The sequence below is a fragment of the Salarias fasciatus genome, chromosome 14 (genome assembly GCF_902148845.1).
Source record: "Salarias fasciatus chromosome 14, fSalaFa1.1, whole genome shotgun sequence".
NCBI lineage: Eukaryota > Metazoa > Chordata > Actinopteri > Blenniiformes > Blenniidae > Salarias > Salarias fasciatus.
Window position 1 is genome coordinate 27,663,871 of NC_043758.1, and position 20,413 is coordinate 27,684,283.

Here is a 20,413-nt window from a genome sequence, read left to right on the forward strand (position 1 = left end):
AAGCAGTGTGACCCACACTGACAGAACCCGCGCACTGAAGCCTTCACACTGTAGCACACTGTGGATTTGTTTTGTTTTTTTCGTCATACTGACATTGACACAATGTACAGCATTTCACCTCTGGATAATGCCACAATGGATTTGAAAGGAAATGAGCAAGATGGTTCAAGGACAAACATTTAGCTTTAACGGTCTTTGTATTCAATTCAAGTGAACAGTGTAGGAATTTTTTGGGATAAACTCATATAATCATGAATCATAATTGAAATTTTATTATAGTTTGAAACATCTTTTATGGTCATCAACAACCTGGGCTTTCTCATTCAGCGCTGGATCTGGTTCTGGTTGGTGATGCTTTCTTCACCGTCATACTTCTTCCTCTGGTATTCTTCCTCTCGGTTTTATCTTCATCAAGTGAATTGCAACACTATTTGATCTTGGCGATTGTGGAACATTCCACTTCTTTGCCTTCAATAACACACTTGTTTCTGCAGTAGACGTACCCCTGGACATCGTCCATCCACTGAGAGAAGCACCGTCTATTGAGTTTCATAGAGTTTGGCTTGGAAATGCACCCTGCAGTCATATCATCAGCACATATAAAACAAGCAGTTCTCTTGGCAGCCATACATGCTCACGTTATTACACAACCAGCACCCTTCACTTCACTGATGAGGTGAGGTGCCTTGGACCTCGAGCGCTTCCTTCCTTTCTCCATCTGTTTTTCTTTCTCCTTCAAGTTGATCTCTGTCTCACCTGTCGATAGAATGTTGTCACAGTGCTGAACAGGGATATTAGTTGGCAGATCAATAGGGTCTCCCTGTATTTCAGGCTTGTTAACAGTTTACATCTTGCAGTGAACCTTTTGTATTCACTCTGGTGAAGTCTTCTCCTAATTGTTGACTCTGACACTGTAACGCAGGCCTCCTGTAGAGTTCTTGATCTCACCTACTGCTGTGAAGGTTTTCTTCTCCTGATTAGGGAAGGATTCTTCTGTCATTTGTCATGCTTGTCTTTCCTGGTCTCCCAGGTCTTTTAGCATCGCTGAGCTACATGAGACCCTCAACAATGCTTTTACAACACTGTTCTTCCGTGTTGTCTTGATGGGAGTTCAATGTTGATTTCAGCAATGGAAGAAGCCAACATTTTGTGGGACTCGCATGTTTGCATCATATAATCACAAATATGGAGAAAAGGCTGTCAATAAGATATCTATTTCATATACGTCTCCTCTTTCAGGTTGGAGTGTTTCTCTTACTTTAGCATGCTGGTATTTCCTTTTCCTCTTCACAAACTCATTGAAAATGTATGATCACTTCAGAAGAGTATATTGTCCATCTCTGGGAGGCTGAGGAGGAAAAGTGAAACTTATTTAAGAATGAATACAAAAAGTGGTGTGCAATTTATGAAGTTCTCCTAAAGTTCTCTTTAGGAACGGGGAATGTTCATTCATCGCATTGTTGTGGATTTTGAAAGCAGTTTTAATGCTGAAACTCCTGTTCATTTTTTTTTTTTTTTTTTTTTTTTTTTTTGCTGACACTTACTTCAAATACATTCTCTCTCCTATCTCATTTCATCCCTGCAGGGAAAGTGTTGTCTCCGGCGAAGAAGACGTCGCACAGCGGGAACCCCTGGGTCTCTGTGCTCATTTCCTGGTTCCTCGTGCAGGTTTGTGAAATTAACAGAATGCCATTTTTGATACTTCACCATAGTACAGGTCATGCAAACTTTGGGGCTTTGTGTGAATTGCTGTTGAAATACGATCTAACCTCTGTATGGACTGGGTGGTCGATGATATCGCTCATGGGTGAGAACAGCCCTTTCAGAGGGTCCAATCCAGTCGGCAGAATGGTTTAGCAAAATGTAAAACTTATGAAGAAGACAATTGCAGTTGCAACGAAGTGGGAACATTTTGACATTTCACTGTGTTTTGCACCTGAAAGTGTCAATAATAACATGATAAAGTTACCTTTTGAAGTTTCAAGTCATTCAGATACTGAATAAAATATTAACGTATTCTTATTCCTTTGGACTTAAACAAATGGAAAAGTTCAATAAATACTCCAGTTCTTAATGATTCGAAGTCAGGTGTTACTCAACTAACCCTTACCCATCCATTAAAAAGGCATTTAATTCAATTTGTTTTAATAGCATCAAATAAAACAGTCATTTAAAGGCAGTTTTACAGAGAAAAATCCAACAATGCCATTCGGAAAAGCGTTAACGTCGGTGGAAATGAAAGACTCGCTTTTAACCGGAAGAAACCTGTAGAACCAAACTTGGAGATAAAGACTTTCTGCAGTTCTAGTTTGGGTTCGGGGGCTGAAGGAGAGACCAGGACAGGCAGACAGATTATGGAGAGGGCATTCAAGCCCTTGCTTAGATATGGGATACGGGATTCTCAATTGAATTTTGTTCAGATAGCCTACTGCCAAACAAGCAAAAATAAATAAATCAACCCACTGCTGATTGATTGGTGCAGCAGGTTCAGACCATGAATTGTTGGGATACTTTTTCTTTTTAATAGCAAAAAAATGACTTCATTGTCTGTTTCAGATTTTAAGAGCTTAAAAAGTCAAAGACTTGTGGAATTGAGTCCTCTCCCCAACAAACTGTCTTCTAAGGTAGTGCAGTTAGGACTGTAACTGCTTTCCCTAGCAAACCCAGCTAACTCCCAAAATTTACCCGATGATTAGAAATTTTGTTTGTTTAATTGAATGATCAAACTAAGGTTGAACCTTTGACATAAAGATATTACTGCATATCCACATTAGAACATCATCCAGTCCATTCATCATGATCTGGGGCTGCTTTACTGCCTCCGTGCTCGGTTGACCGCTTGTCATAACGGGAACATAATTAAATCCCATGTTTATCAAGGTATCCTTCAGGATAATTGCAGGCTGCCTGTTGGAGTAAATCTTCCACAGAATGGTTTTAAAGAAAAGAATCTGCTGTTGTGAGTAACCCAGCCCAGACCTAGATCTAATAGAGATGCTGTTGAGTGAGCGCAGGCAGTCGCATGTAGCCTGGCTGAAGCAGTTCTGGAAGGACAAGAATTCCTCCTGAATGTCGTTGTGTTCATTGGCCGTGCTCAGTAAGGACACAAATTTGATTAATTGGTAGTTTCAGCATGTTGTATATGTCAATATTTGTTCCTGATGGTTTTTTCGCTCACATGTTTCTTTCCAGTTTTTGAGAACCTGTATGAGCATCTGTGTTTTGTCTTGAATATTTGTCCTTCAACTAGGGCTGGGCGATATGGCAAAAAAAATGATCACGATTTCTTTTTTCATATCATTCAATCTCGATTAAAATCACGATATGCTATATTGTTTTTAAACCAGTTTTAAAGCATCTGCACTGAAAACTAGAACTATAGAATAGTTAGGGCTGCACAATTAATCGAATTTTGATCATGATCACGATTTTGGCTGCTGCGATTAAATTTAGATGATCGTCGCGATTTTTAAATTGAAAAAACGGGCTCTGTTGCGTGTCAAATCAAGCACTTTTTTAATCCAACAATCAGCCAACCACCAGGGGGCGACCTGAGCCGTGTAGCTCCTGCTGCCTTCAGGGACACTCCGTAAAAGTAGCTGCTGATGGACGCCACTGCGGTGTCTCAGTCAGCTGTTAGCTTAGCTGTTAGCCACCGATGAACTAGCTGGCTTTGAACGATTCCTTCATGCTCAAACATCAGTCGATGGAACGCATCTCAACTTCTGTACCGGTGGAAAGAAGATGTAAACGCTGAGCGTCTCGGACAGAACGGGAAAAGCTGTTATTGACGGACAGTTCAGGATGTGAGCGGCGTAGCAGCGGCTTGGAGAGAAAGAGGGAATCATTGTTCTGGTAGGTTTCATTTCTGGGTTTAGCGTGGCTGTTTACTGTTCTCTTGTTGTTTTATCTTCATCTTGTTGTTCAGTGATCATCGTGTTGCTCTCAGGGGTTAGAATGCAGCAAGTGACGGTCGCTCAGCTGTGAGGCGTTCAGGTTCCAAAGTCATAATCCGGCTCTTTTCAGAACAGAGGTCTGGTCAAACGTTTGTAAAAACTCACAGTCGGTGCGTCTATATGTTCGTTTCTAAGGGAAAGCGATCGTTCACAACATTGACATGGTTCTAAATAGTTGTTTAGATTCTAATTAAAACATCTTCAGTTATGTGCACATGCACACCAGACTTCGCTGAAGTGCTGAAGACGCACATCTTCAATTTGACACTTGTTTGTTTAAAAAAAAAAAGTGCAATAAAAAGGTATGTTTTACATAACATAATGAATAATCGTGATGAATAATCGTGATTACAATATTGAAAAAAATAATCGTGATTATCATTTTGGCCATAATCGTGCAGCCCTAAGAATAGTTTAACATTTTATTAACAAACCAAGCAAATAGCAATGCAAATTAAATAATACAAACATAGAAAAATATAAGAACAATCTCACTTAACAGTGCAGTAAATGGGAAAAAAAATCTAGCACCAAGACAATAAAATCCTGCGATGCACCGTTTTTTCAGTAAAAGAGAAGAACTGAACGATCGTTGGTTAAAGTGTGACAGTTTCCAGCCCTGAGGATTTTTGTTGCTATAAAAGATTAAAAAACTAAAGAAACCTCCTGGAGATAATGAAGGTGCTTTAGAATGTAAACATTATTTTCAAGTTATGATGCTAAATATGCTGCTGCTATCATTAATGCTTGCATCAAATGTACAAAATTTAAAAAATCTAGATTGGACAGATTAGATTTAAAAATTAACGGTGCAAAACTACAATAATATAAAAAAAATAGACAAAATTAATCATTTTTCTCCTCTTACAATGTTGCTCGTACGGTGCTTTGGCCTGAAAAGACGACACTGGCTACGTTTACGTGCAGTCAATATTCGTGTTAAGATAAATATTCTGGTTTCTGAAACATTTGGAATAACCCCAGGGAGATCCTCATTCAGACCACGGCCACAGGCGACGCCATGACTGCAATTGCACATCATGCCACTAGGTGTGCTGTTTGCATGTTCAACCTTATTTTACACAGACACCACAGAAGAAGACCGGCGCTGCAGCCGCTGCAGGCTCTCTGCATGTGGTTAGAAACAGAGCGTTAGCGGCAAGAAGTGGTGACATGTTCAATGATGCGATGCACCGTTATTTTCAGTAAAAGAGAGGAACTGAACGATCGTTAGTTAAACTGTATCACAAGTAGTTCCTGGACTCAAAAGACCAGATTCTTTGCGGATCGGTGAGCTAGCAGCGGTGTGCTAGCAGCGGTGCAGGTGGAGCAGCCTGTCCTGTCAGCAGCAGCCTCATCTTCAGAGGATAACACCAATACATGGCTGACTTCATCTGCTTCGCTGCTCCACGTTAAGCTCCATCTCTGTTTACTTCTCAGACAACTTGCAGGCGGAAGCTGAGCAGGAAAAAGTCGACTGTGTCATGCACATTTCTGCCATGTCTGATCGAGTAAATGTGCTCACAGCTGATCACCGTGATCGACTGGAAATTAATCGCGATCACCAATCACGATCATATAATCGCCCAGGCCTACCTTCAACTCCACATTTTGTCAAAATTCCAAAGTTGTTCATCATCCTGAATTGGGTTTACAATTGAGTGTCATTAAAATATAGTATGTGTGTATATATTAGGGGTGTGCCATCTAAGGCACCTCACGATTCGATTCGATTACGATTCAGGGTGCTACGATTCGATTATTCAACGATTATCACGATTTTAATGATAAAAAAAGATTATCATGATTTTTTGTGCATTTTTTTCCCCCTCACTTAGTGCCCACTTCATACTTTGAAACAATGTACAGCTATTTCTCGGTATACATAAATCTTTTTTTTTTTTCCCTTGTCCTGTTCGGCAGCTGGGGCGTGCAATATTGCATGATTGTAGCCTTTTACTATCCGAACAGATTTTAATGTTAGCTGTACATTGTTTCATACTTTGAAACAATGTACAGCTGTTTCTCGGTATACATAAATCAAAGTAATCAAACAAATTCAAATCCAAAAAAAGTATTTTTTATTGATGTCAAATGGTCCATCAGCAACCATGGCATAAACTTTGTGCCTGTAGCTGTGGCCTAAAGAGCCAATACAACAAAAGGCTGCCCCTGTTGACAAAAGATCAACAGTTACCTCCCTTAAGTGCAAACAATAGCAGATATGTCATATATGCAGATATATGTTCAATTTGAATTTACTACTTGGCGTTCAGCATATCTAGACACCTACATCTAGATATCTATGTACGTCTAGGCGGTAGTGTGATGTCAGCGGGAGCTACGGGAGCTGCAGTGTTGTTGTGTGCGTGTTTTTTCGACTGCCAATGCTAACGCATGTTTCTGATCCCTGCTCTTGGAATAAACATCGTCATGCTGCCAAACGCCTCTGGACTTCTTTCAGGCATATTGCAGAGATAAATGTTTTGGTTGTTTTGTTTACCTCTGAACTGAAAGCTTTGTTTACGGCGCCGCGCCATGCGCAGTACGGCTCATTGTTTCCGGGGCTACATGAGGCTACACACGGTGCTTTTTGTTCCAGTGTAGCGTAAAATGGACGAATATCTATTGGATGAATATGTTGTGGACGAGAACTTTGAATGATTTTCTCTTTAGCAAAAGCAGCGTTGGCATTTAGCACTAGCTTTTAATCCAGAAGAATGAATCTCACACTCTGTTACTGTAGCTAAAGAGCTAGCTGTCGCCATATTAACCGGTCCGTCACTACAGATGTCCGGGTGGTGCGCAGGAACAATACTTTGGTTCCGCAAGTGGCGTCCGTGCTCCTGGCGTCTAGTTATTATGAAAAATAATCGATTTTAAATATTTATGAATCGTAATCGAATCATTATGTGTCGCATCACGATTAATCTAATAATCGATGTATCAGCACACCTCTAGTATATATATATAAAAACTTGCCATTTTGGAGAAATGCTTCAAAAACCAACAACTTCAAATGAAGAAGGATACAGAGAACACTAGACTTGGCTCTAAATGTTTCAATGAAATCAATAAATCTGAGAAGAATTCCTGCTGTGCTGCGGGAGCAATGAAGCTCGGTACGAAATGAAGGTAGAGAAGCTTCAAAGAAGTTACTATTATTCCTGGATAATGAATGCAGCGATGGCTAGTGAGAGGGACGAAAAGCAGCTCCAAGCTCCCGTTGTTTGGAGTGTCGAGTCTCGTCAAAGAAACTCTCCTCAGGCAAGAACATCAGAACGTCTTCTCCTCCTCCCAGCTCAACCAAGTTCAGCCTGGGCAGCTTTATGCCTTTGTTTCCTGTGAGTGCTCAGTCTGCGTCCACACACAGCACCGGTTCTTTATTTTTTGTGGATTTGCTTTAAAGTAATCCTAATCAAAGGCGGTCTGTTGACTGATGTGCTCCTTAGAGGAGATCACTTAACTGGTCACAGAAAACTATTCTATGCTCCCTTCGACACATTTTGCTTTACATCATCTTCCAAAAGTTAAATGCGCTCTTTCCCGTTTCCGCAGACAAAGTTGGAGTATTTTGTTTTCCTTTCAGAAAAGTTTCGTGTTTATGAGAATTTTATGCCTTTTTAAGATTTTATGGTGGATATTTCTGTGTTAATGTTCCCAGGTTCCAAAATCTTTGATAACCGCAGACTATTCGTGTCCCTTTTGTTTAACTCTTCAGTAGTGAAGTGTAGTTCCAAGTATTAGTGCAATTAATTGGATAGCAAGCACAATTAGGCCGAAGAGATGTGCTGTGGTCAGATATATGCATTATTTAACCACCAAACAATCAATAATGGACGACCCGTCCTCTGTGATTAGTACAGTCTTCCTCCGGCTGATCACAGGAAAAAAAGCCTGGGAGTGATTACAGCTTCCAAATGCAGTCCTGACTGAGGAGACAATGGCTCTGGTCAACAATAACCATGTAGTATTCTTTTTTTCTTCCACCCTTTGCTCATCTATTGTGTCCTTCAAATGGACGGAAGAAGTCAATTCAGACTGAGGAGAAAATATTGGCAGGGGAAAGGAGGGTGAGGATAGAGAGACAAAGAGGAGGCGGTGGATCTTGGGAGCAAATAGGCCTGACTAAGCTATCATTATCAGAGGTGAGTGTTAAAGGCTGAATGGCCCGTCATTATTTGCGCCCTGTCTTTCTTTTCCTCGCCGTCCCTCTCCTCGCCCTCCTCTCGTCATATCTTGCCCCTCTCCAGCAGCGGAGGAGGAGCAATTAGATGGAAATCGTTAGCTGCGTGACCGACGCCATCAGTGATCTTTGCCTCTCGTCGTCCTCGCGGCATCTTTCTGCTCCATTTGGATGATTCACCGATCACAAAAGTGTGATTGCTATCTTGACTTGCGCACTTTTGTGCAAGGAGGAATTGTAAAAGATGGAGGAGAAAGCCAGGAAGACAACTGTCAAAATTAGGGATGTGCGAGTACCGATACCAGGTATCGGTATCGGGCCGATACTGGCCTTATTTCAAAGTATCGGGTACTCGTGAAGGCTACCGATACCAGCCGCCGATACTCACGGCAAGAAAACCCCATGCGTAGTAAGCCCTCCTCACCAGCAGTTGGCGGTAGTGCAACCAAATGGGGTGCAAGCTGCCGACAAACATGAAAGAGGAAGAAGCTCCTCTCTGGGAGTCGCTGACAGGCGCAGGGCTACACTGCAGCGGGCTGACTTCTCCATGAGTCTCATCCAGAGCAGAGACAACAGGATGAATCCAGAACGGCTGCTCGTCTCACCAGAACCGCCGGTGTGGAAATTCTGTTATATAAGTGAAAACGAGCCGAGCTTTGCAGAATGCTAACTCTGCAATGCTAAAATTGCTAAAGGAGGTGCGCAATGTTGTTCATTTACCACTAGTAATTTGTTGAAACACCTCAGGGCGAAGCTTGTGGACGAGAGTCTGACGCTGTTGTGCTGGAAAAAAGAAAACTCCGGCAGCAACTCGACGGCAACTCTGCAGAAGACCGAGAAACTGAAGAGCAGAGATCCGAGAACAGCACAAATAACACGAGCAATTCTTTAAACTCAGGGTTTTTTCTATCTTTGACTTTAGTTCATAAAAAAAATCATTTAAATTAGTACATTTAAAAACCTTAGTTTATGTAAAGTGTAAAACTCAGAGAAATTGTTTTATCTTGCACTTAATTTCAATTAAATAAGTGCAAACTCAGTTGCTTGTTTTATTTTTCAGACTATTATTTTGGACTTAAACATAGTGGCTGGGCTGCCTTTTTATTGGAAATAAAATTCATTTTCAAAAATAATCTCATTGCATTATTTTAAATTTTATGTGTATAAAGTATTGGTATGCAAGCATCGGTATCGGTGAGTACTGAAGACGAAGTACTCGTACTTGGTATCGGTCTGAAAAAAAGTGGTATCGCACATCCCTAGTCAAAATCATGAGCCCGGTTTATCTGGTATTGGATGAATGGACAGATTTCCAGTCGAGGAAAAGCATTTGAAGAAGATGTTGAAGGATTGGGTTGGATAGCCGAGGTGAAGTGAAAGCAGGCTGGAGGTTAGTCCAAAGCTCTAAAGCATTTACAGGAGTATAACTTCCAACAAGAGCAAAGTTTCTGCCGTATAGAGATGGCCCTAACTCAACTGAATCACTTCTCAAAAGCACTGTTGGCTTCACGTTAGTCTTGTAGTCATCCATGCCTCTGTGTAGGTCTCTAGAGGAGGTTGCCATTACTCAATACAGAACAACCCACCACTCTTCTTCGGGGATCAAGGTCATTTTCACGTCAGGTGGTATATGTAATGTGCTTCCTGCTACTATAATGTGAAAGCTATTTCCTCTCAGTTTGATGTGCTTTTAACAGTTCCGCACGAACACTTGTGAAAATGAATCTTAATTAGATGCCTGATGCACAATGACGCAAATCATGGCACTGTAATGGAAAAGTTTTTATATACTTAGCTGATATGGTATTTGTGTTAATTCTGCCCCCAGAGGTGAAGTGAGCAGCCCTACACAATAAACAGCCTTGTGGGTAATTTTCTGCAGTTTATGTTCACAGTAGAGAGCTTCAATGTATGTTATCTAGTATACTGTAATGCTCCAGTCTTGTATTTTTAACAACAGAAAAGCGCTTTTATGTTACTTGGAAATCGGTAGTACTGCAATTGGTACCCTCTGCAATTATTTTTTAATTCTTTTTGGCATTTTGTTACTGCACTGCTTCACGGTTTTCAACTACACACTGTTGATTCATTGAGTGACTTTATACAGCATCTTCTGGTATTGTGATATGAAAAAGTTTGGAGAAACTTGTGGATTTGACTGGATATAACACGTCTTAAGTGTCTTTAGGATAACATTACAACGGATGTTTAGTGTGTTTGCACTTTCGAGGGTGTATTTTATTGATGAGTTATTTTACAAAAAATTTCATGTTCCAGTTTGCAATGCTTTGTATCTGCAGCTTCTCTCATTTTAACCTGATTGCCATGTTCAAAAATCAAATTCAGTGTCCAGTCTGGACAGTAACAGACTACCAACGAAGCTATGTCGTTTGATTTCCATAAAAGTAGCCTACATGAGAATTTTCAGTGACATTAACTGTATTGAGTACTCCGAATATCTTTAAACAACAATATATTTACAGTCTTTCAGTCCCCTCAGGAGATTACTGAAAGATGACTGGAGTTAAAGTTTTAAGGAAATTTAGGACAAGATATGAAGTTTGTCAGTTTTGGATTTTGTTTTTTTTTTTTTTTTTTTTGCCTTTGCGTTTTTTAATGAAGATTTAATTTTTCATTCTGTTCTCTCATTTATTTATAACTTTGAGCTCCTTTTACCATGTTCTGCTCCCTAATTAAGAATTTCAGAAACAATTATTAACAAAAGCTGCTGTTGGTGACCAAAACATGTGATGCTGAAACTCTTTGTTGATTTCAACCAAGCTATTTAAAATTTATATCTTGTTAGCTTTTTGATATACAGTATGCTCTCGAATACGAATTTATGAATTTTCCTTGTCACCCAGAGAAAATTCTGGAAGCATTTGTATTCCTGAACATTTCAGTGCTGGGTTGTTTTCACTCAGTAAAAGTGATTGTCTGAGGTTACCTATTTCAGTGAAATATATGGCAATTTATGCACGCTCCCCAGTTTAAAATAAACACTCTCAGATGGCCAAGCGGCGAGACGAAGGTGAGTGTGCGCTGGGGCGGGCGGCAGGCCGTCACAGCGGATGTCTGTGGCCGCCTGTGTCCGAGCTAATGGCTAATTAAAGCTCCGGTGGAGCCGAATCCCAGGAGAGTAGCGCAGAGACACCCACCGACTTTAACTGCCGGAGGTCAGAGTTGCTCTCCCTCTACCTCTTTAACCTCCCTTTTCTTTTTCTCTCTTCTTTTTCCCTCCTCACCTCCGTCCACTCGTCTCTTCTCACGCCTCCTCCACTTGGTCTCATGCCTTATTCCATCTCCCGCTCTCTGTCTGTCAATAATGTGACGACATTAATCTCAACTTCCTATCATTACCCCTTCTCCTCTTTCTCTCCCTCTCTCTTCACCTCAGTTTCTTTCTGCCTCATGGTCACAGAGCTCCCCTCACTGTTGCTCCTTACCTACCATTTGCCCTTGAGCTCAATACAATATGCTCCATTTCCAGCGGAGCCGTAAAAAGAAATGGTAATTGGTGAGAGAGAATCTGTTCACTGTTTGCGCAGTACAGTAGCTTTCCTCCTTGTTCTGCCCGATCCGTCCGTGCGGCTCACACGCAGACTTGAGCATTACGATGATGGTGAAACATCAGCCGCTTCTCGCAGTACAGAGCCTCTAATGATGGCTTCTGCCTGAAAGATTTACACGCTGTGTTCCTCTTGCCAAAGCCAAGGTGTGCTACATGCTGTAGGAAGGTAACGATGGGAAAGATATCCATTTTAGAGACTTGAAATGCCATAGTTCAGCAATTCAACAGAGAGCAGCAGTAATGAGAGTAATTAGGACACCGAACGAGTAGTTAGGCCGTTTTATGTGTGTCTGATGGAGCTGATTATGGAGGTAAAAATAGTGCATATACAAATGTGGAATTAACGTGGAGTGTACAAAGAGCTTCAGCGTCATGTTGGTTTACACTCAAGGTTGAATCATATTTGCTTTCGAGGCACATTAATCACAACTTGTCAAAACAAATATGCAGCATTCATGGTAAATGATCAGTATTTCACCCTTGATGGGACAGTAGTGCATCTTAAGTCTGTCAGATCTGCTTAAAGCAGTAATAGAGGTGTGTTATGAGATTCTCATAAGACAGATACATACTGGACTGATCTGATCCCATATGTTGTCGATGGATGGGATCAATTGTTTCATTCCTTGAGTGACTGAACCTGACCGCTCAGAGGTTTTCAATTAACTTCTTCCTGTTTAGTTTAACTCTTCTAACCCTCAAGACAGTAACTTGTGGTTGTCCCCAAAAAGATGTAGCCATGTCTGCTAATGTTTTCAATATTTCATAGTATGTCACAATATTAAGGAAGTAGCTAGCAGAAGCAAAGTGTGCATCACACTTTCAAGAGATAGAACCAGCGCCATCTCAGTTAATCTCAGATCAAACCCATCAAACTGAAGTTCAGTGAGACTTTGTTGAGCTGCACGATTATGGCCAAAATGATAATCCTGATTATTTTTGTCAATATTGTAATCGCCATTACTAACCACGATTATTCATTATGTTAGGTAAAACATAGCTTTTTATTGCACTTTTTTTTGAACAAGTCTTTAAATTGAAGACGTGCGTCTTCAGCGTCTTCAGCGAAGTCAGGCGTGCATGCGCACATAATCGAAGATGTTTTAATTAAAAACAACTATCCAATCTGTGGCTGCTGTCTTTAGTCACCAACTTGTTAAAGTAAATTGTCTTTTAAAACAAGAATGTGTGTGAAATGTGGAAAGCACTTTATAATAAATAACTAGAAAAAATTTGCAGTTCCTGAAGAAACTGCAAGTGTGAATGCTGAGCTGAAAATGTTAAACTGTAATGCAGAAAAACTAAATAAGAAATGGTGAAAAACCCTGAAATAAAGTTGAAAAAGGTTGAAAAAGGTAGAAAAACACTGCAAAAAGTTGAAAAAGGTAGAAATCACTGCAAAAAGTTGAAAATGTTGAAAAAGGTTCAAAACACTGCAAAAAGTTGAAAAAAGTTGAAAAAGGTTGAAAACACTGCAAAAAAGTTGAAAAAGTTTGAGAACACTGCAAAAAGTTGAAAAACGTTGAAAAAGGTTAAAAAGTTTGAAAACACTGCAAAAAGTTGAAAAAGGTTAAAAAAGGTTGAAAACACTGCAAAAAATTGAAAAAGGTTGAAGAAGGTTGAAAACACTGTAAAAAAGTTGAAAAAGTTTCAAAAAGTGTGAAAACACTGCAAAAAGTTGAAATTGGTTGAAAAAGTTTGAAAACACTGTAAAAAAGTTGAAAAAGGTTGAAAAAGTTTGAAAACACTGTAAAAAAGTTGAAAACGTTTGAAAACACTGTAAAAAGTTGAAAAGGGTTGAAAAAGGTTGAAAACACTGCAAAAAGTTGAAAAAGGTTGAAAAAGGTTAAAAATACTGCAAAAAGTTGAAAAAGGTTGAAAAGTTTGAAAACACTGCAAAAAGTTGAAAAAAGTTGAAAAAGGTCGAAAAAGGTAGAAGGAGCAGTGGAGTCAGTGTCAGAGTAACAGAGGATCAGTAGAGCTCCAGTCTTAATGGAAAAATCCAGACTAATCAAGCAGCAGTCAGCACAACAGGTGTGTCTGTTGCAATGGAGACCAGCTGCACAGCAGCCATGACAGTGAATCAGCACTTTTTAATGGAGTGCGTATGGTTGAAGAAATGGCATTTCTCGGGGCCCGAAAGGCAAAATTGAAAAAGATTTTCACACAGTCAGATTCAGAAGCCTTTCATGATTTTAATGGTGCAGGAATCATGTCTGTAGGATCATCCATTCAGCCACACCGATTGTGCGAACACGAGTGAAGTTTTGGATTCAGGCGTCTCAAAAATGCATTGGAGCGGATGGGAGAAAATTCTGTGCTCTCCTCAAACAAATGCCTCTGGAGAGAGAACCGTTTGAGATAGAGACAAAGTGACTCAATTGTATGAGTCACAAGAAAAATTCCTACGTTTTGAGGGGTTATTGTGCAGATTGAGCAAGAAATGTGGCCGTACGGACGAGAAAATAATTTATTTTTTGGTTTAAATCGAGAGCCTCCCCCACTCTAACTGCCACTCTCCCACTCTAGCGTTTCCAATACACACCCATTATAAACTTCAAAAACGGCTGAAATTCTCTCCATACTTAAAGGCTCACAGTTTAAATTTGGTAAAAGATCTTGAAATGATGTTACATACCTGAATAGAGGACAAAAATGCCTATGTTTTAAAAGTAAAATGACTTGTCTATGTGAAAGCATGACAAAGTTATAATGGTTCAAAGTTGAAGGAGTTGAAAGGTCAGTTGAAGGGTTTTCCCATCCACTTCAATGTTAAAAATAATTTTAAAAAGTTGAAATATTTCAAAAAGTTGAACAAAGTTGAAAAAGTTTAAAAAGGTTGAAGAAAGGGTTTAAAAAGTTGAACATTTTAAAAGTTGAATGGTTAAAATCGGTTAACATTTGAAGAAGTTATAAGGTTCCACAGTTTGAAAAAATCTCCATCCGTTAACATGGGGCAAAAAGTTGCACAAAAGTTGAAATATTTCAAAAAGTTGAAAAGATTTTAAAAAGCTAGAACATAGCACCCATGTCCTTAAAAAGCTGCACATTTTGATATATGAATGGTTCAAATCGGACAAAATTTGTAGGAGGAGAAGCGTGCCAAAAAACGGCGGAAGAAGTCAGAAGAGGAATGTAATCGTGTGAATGCCTTCAGCATTCACACAACTAGAAAAAATTTGCAGTTCCTGAAGAAACTGCAAGTGTGAATGCTGAGCTGAAAATGTTAAACTGTAATGCAGAAAAACTGAATAAGAAAAGGTGAAAAACCCTGAAATAAAGTTGAAAAAGGTTGAAAAACTTTGAAAACACGGCAAAAAGTCGAAAAAGGTTGAGAAAGGTTGAAAAACACTGCAAAAAGTTGAAAAATGTTGAAAAAAGGTTGAAAACTGCAAAAAAAACTTGAAAATGTTGAAAAACGTTGAAAACACTGCAAAAAGTTGAAAAAGCTTGAAAAATGTTGAAAACATTGCAAAAAGTTGAAAAGGGTTGAAAAATGTTAAAAAAGATTGAAAAATTTTGAAAACACTTGAAAAAGTTGAAAAAGTTCGAAAAAGGTTGAAAACACTGCAAAAAAACTTGAAAATGTTGAAAAAGGTTGAAAACACTGCAAAAAGTTGAAAAAGCTTGAAAAATGTTGAAAACATTGCAAAAAGTTGAAAAGGGTTGAAAAAAGTTGAAAAAGGTTGAAAAATTTTGAAAAAGGTTGAAAACACTGAAAAAAGTTGAAAAAGGTTAAAAAAAACTGCAAAAAGTTGAAAAAGGTTTAAAAAGGTTGAAAACGCTACAAAAAGTTGAAAAAGGTTGATAGAGGTAGAAGGAGCGGTAGAGTCAGTGTCAGAGTAACAGAGGATCAATAGAGCTCCAGTCTTAATGGAAAAATCCAGACTAATCAAGCAGCAGCAGCACAACAGGTGTGTCTGTTGCAATGGAGACCAGCTGCACAGCAGCCATGACAGTGAATCAGCACTTTTTAATGGAGTGCGCATGGTTGAAGAAATGGCATTTCTCGGGGACCGAAAGGTGAAATTGAAAAAGATTTTCACACAGTCAGATTCAGAAGCCTTTCAGGAATTTAATGGTGCAGGAATCATGTCTGTAGGATCATCCATTCAGCCACGGCGATTGTGCGAACATGAGAGAAGTTTTGGATTCAGGCGCCTCCAAAATGCATTGGAGCGGATGGGAGAAAATTCTGCACTCTCCTCAAACAAATGCCTCTGGACAGAGAACTGTTTGAGATAGAGACAAAGTGACTCAATTGTACGGGTCACAAGAAATATTCCTACGTTTTGAGGGGTTATTGTGCAGATTGAGCCAGAAATGTGGCCGTACGGATGAGAAATTCATTTTTTTTTGGTTAAAATTCAGAGCCTCCCGCACTCTAAATTTGATTCTCCCACTCTAGCTTTTCCAATACACACCCATTATAAACTTCAAAAACGGCTGAAATTCTCTCCATACTTAAAGGCTCACAGTTTAAATTTGGTAAAAGATCTTGAAATGATGTTACATACCTGAATAGAGGACAAAAATGCCTACGTTTTAAATGTAAAATGACTTGTCTATGTGAAAGTATGACAAAGTAGTAAGGGTTCAAAGTTGAAGGAGTTGAAAGGTCAGTTGAAGGGTTTTCCCATCCACTTCAATGTTAAAAATAATTTTAAAAAGTTGAAATATTTCAAAAAGTTGAACAAAGTTGAAAAAGTTTAAAAAGGTTGAAGAAAGGGTTTAAAAAGTTGAATATTTCAAAAGTTGAATGGTTAAAATCGGTTAAGATTTGAAGAAGTTATAAGGTTCCAAAGTTTGAAAAAATCTCCATCCGTTAACATGGGGCAAAAAGTTGCACAAAAGTTGAAATATTTCAAAAAGTTTAAAAGGTTTTAAAAAGCTAGAACATAGCACTAATGTCCTTAAAAAGCTGCACAATTTGATATATGAATGGTTCAAATCGGACCAAATTTGGAGGAGTAGTTAAGCGTTAAAAAACGGCGGAAGAAGTCAGAATAATAATAAGAAGAATAATAAAGAAAAGGAATGTAATAGTGTGAATGCCTTCAGCATTCACACAATTAGAATTCTGTATTGCCAGCAATTTAGGACCATTTTAGTGTTGTGAACGATCGCTTTTACTTAGACACGAACTTATAGAAGCGCCAACTATGAGTATTTACAATTGTTTGATCTGAAAAGAGCCAGATTGTGACTTTGGAATCTGAACGCCTCACAGCTGAGTGACCATCAGCGTCAGCGTCTTTCACTCCTGAGATCAACATGATGATCACTGAACAACAAGCAGAACAGTAAACAGCCGCGCTAAACTCAGAAATTTAACCTACCAGAACGTTTCCCTCATTCTCTCCAAGCCGCTGCTATGCCACTCAGATACTTTCTCTCAGAGCTGAACTGACCGTCAACAACCTTTCCCTGTTCTGTCCGAGACACTCGCCGTTTAAATCTGCTTTCCACCGTTGCAGAAGTTGAGATGGCGTCCCGTCGACTGATGTTGGAGCACCAAGGAATCATTCAAAGCCAGGCAGTTCATCGGTGGCTAACAGCTAGGCTAACAGCTAAGCTAACAGCTGACTGAGGGCGGTGGCGTCATCAGCAGGCTATTTGTATGAAGTGTCCCTGAAGGCAGCAGGAGCTACACAGTTGTTCACTGTTGTTCACTGACACAGAGGGTTTCAAGGTGTTTCACAGGCAATGAAGGCGGTTTAAGAGGAGCTGGATATGGGCAGGTTAATGGACGGTGTTACTGCCTCCGTGAAGCAGGAGCCTCAGATTCTCAAAATCATCTGGCGGGCCAGATATTGTTGTTCGCAGACCAGAAGTGGCATCGGGCCGCCAGTTGCCGACCGCTGCAGTAGATGTTGCTCCTTTATGAGGCACTAGCGGCTCCTCACCTCCAGATGCCTCAGCAATGTCACTGCCTGCTGCTCCCGACACCGTACTGTCTCATAGTTTTATCATTTGACGCTGCCGCTGCTGCAGGGTTCACTCGCTTGCTGTTTATTCAGCGTAATGGTGAGGCCCTAACCAAGCTCGCCCCCTGGTGGTTGGCTGGCAATTGGGTTGACAAAGTGCTTGATTTGACATGCAACAGAGCCTGCTTTTTCAATTTTAAAATTGCCGACGATCTTCAAAATTTAATCACGGCAGCCAAAATCGTGATCGTGATCAAAATTCGATGAATTGTGCAGCCCTACTTCAAGATAAATATTTCAAGCTAAAGTCCAAATTTTGTGCAAACACTGGGCTCATACTTTCTTGGAAATGTCTTCTGGGTGAAATGTCAGAAATGACAACAATAACAAAATGTGAATGTCACAGTGTAGCAACTCCAAAATATCCAATTGAATCCAGTCTAATACCTGGAAAATACATATATATTTTTAGAAATGTGATCCCCCACATTATGAGCGTCTGACCCCTTGACTTGTAACATGCCAGCCTCGTGACAGAAACGCAGCATCAACTTTTGAATGTATGCTACATATGGGATCTGTGCCATCTTAACATCGTGACTTCAATTTGCCTTTATGGATTTCATTTCAAATAATATACTAAGAACTTTAAAATTGAACTATTAGAAGACATTTTCGTGAGGCAGTAACACTGACACTAATACCTGCTTGCTTTGGTGATCTGCAGATGTTAGGTATAGGGTCATGTTTAGAGGGAATATATACTTGATTTGATTCTTACACAAGACGTACTAAAAATTATAAAAGGTATTTATGTGGTCTTGGTGTGGGATGGTTTACTAGCTACTGTGATTCTCACTCAGAATGTGAAGAGAAGCCAATGCCTGAATTTATTTCGCTTGGGTTTTACATAACTCGCTGAACTCGGACCTCCCCCAAGGTCCAATAGATATCCTTTCATTTACTAAAATGCTCAGTTACTCTTTGGGAGCAAAAATGCAGGCAAAGTGTTTCTCTGGCACGATGAAGAAATTCAGATGAACCTCCTCACAGAGGGTTGCATTCAGGCATGTTCACACATCCTGATTTCGGGCAGGGCGCAGAGCCGATAATAAGGTCATCATTTCCTTCCTCTCAGAATTCAGCTGCTGCACCTCTGTCAGAGACGGCAAACCTCCTACAGCGCAGTACTGTCATTATTATTAGATGTATGATTCTGCCACCAAGCCAGACCCAGAACGTGTAAAATGTAACTCGACTTGGCTGTATCCCCATGTAGCTGCCACAGCAGCTGACTCGGCGCAGAAGTCCAGCAGATAGCATCTTAATTAAAGCTGAGCATTAACCTCAATCAGTGGCTCCCAAAGTGGAGCTAGGAGACCTCGTTAGACCTTTCGGGGTCTTCAAGAGAATGTCACACACTTAAATTTAGATTTTTAACAGTGTTTTGCTCCCCAGATGTTTTGCAAATCCGTCCTTGATGTCGCTTATTCACCGCAGTGCAGCTTGATAATCGTATCGAACTGCCGCAAGTTCTCAAGAGGCCTTTTAGCATGCAAATGGGCTGAAGCTCAATTATTCGGAGATCCGTGGCTTAGAAAATCTGCAAACCCTCCCACCTTATTAACCACTTAATTAAAATCTCTGCATGAGATTATGAAATTTTATGCCTGTGCCCAGTGAAAGCATACATTTTTTTTGAAAGCATTTGTTTTCATGCATTTCACGTATGAACAGCAAATGACTTGAACCTGTTGTGCTTGCACAATAATGGGAAGAATTGTATCATGCTAAGTGGGGTCATCAAAGGAGGACCCCTTCACCTTCACCTTCAGATCTGACAGCCACGTTCACTTTAACATAAAGACCTCATGTCGCTTTTCAGTGATTGAAGTGTTAAAAAAAAAAAAAAAAAAAAAAAAAAAAGTTTTAGGTTGAAACTTTCATTATCACCACAAATTAACTTCCGAGCTGAAATTTAGGCCCTGCTAGCATAACATAGTTTCACGGCTCCAGGGTTCCAGTATAGGAGATGGATAGAATTCTACCAAGGCGCTGATGTACTATTGAAAAACTGTGGGCCCCATATTCCCTCGACATGAAGCCGGTTGGAGGGAAGGAACTGCAACACTTGAGAAACCCAACTTTAAAAAATGCCTTGCCAAGTGTTTCTACTCTAGAGTAACGTACCTGACCTCTAAACTCTTTTCCTGAATTTGTGGTGACAATTCCGCCACGTGTTGTTCCTGCTGAGTGTGGTTTCAGCATTCAGGAGAAAACTAATCCGACGACAGTCACTCTATCAATTTAATTTTGCTCAAGCAGAAGAGAGGAGCTTTTCCTCCCCACAAATAATCAGGCCTCATTTGATCACAATGATGAAATTGTTTCCAATCAAATCAGACATGTTAGTAATTGTATTTTAGTGGATTTCGAAATCAGGAAAAAACAGAACTCTGTCAACGTAAATTATGTTTACAGTGAGTGTCTTTATGATTTTCTCAATGCAATAATGAATACATAATCAAATATCTTGTCTATTATACAAATGTATATTTGTATAATAATAATATGGTGAACACATATAAAAATGAAGAATTTTGAAATTTTGAAAGACACTCGTGACATGGCTGCCTTCCCGCCAGACAGTCACAATTAGTCATCTGCAGGATGAAGCCAGAAGAAGTATACAAAAATGGACAGTGGAGAGGACCATGAAGGAGACCAACTCCACACCAAACTCCACTCATTTCATCAGGTCTTCAGGATAAGA

The 20,413-nt window shown here is 39.8% G+C and overlaps 1 protein-coding gene across 1 annotated transcript in view; it reads left to right on the forward strand.

Annotated features, from left to right (window-relative positions):
* The window catches only part of LOC115401175 (solute carrier family 12 member 9), a 90,399-nt gene that overhangs the window by 37,660 nt on the left and 32,326 nt on the right, over nucleotides 1-20,413 (forward strand). Inside the window, exon 8 of the mRNA XM_030109380.1 lies at nucleotides 1,586-1,668. Within this exon, the coding sequence (XP_029965240.1) occupies nucleotides 1,586-1,668 (83 nt within the window). The remainder of the gene's footprint in view (nucleotides 1-1,585; nucleotides 1,669-20,413) is intronic.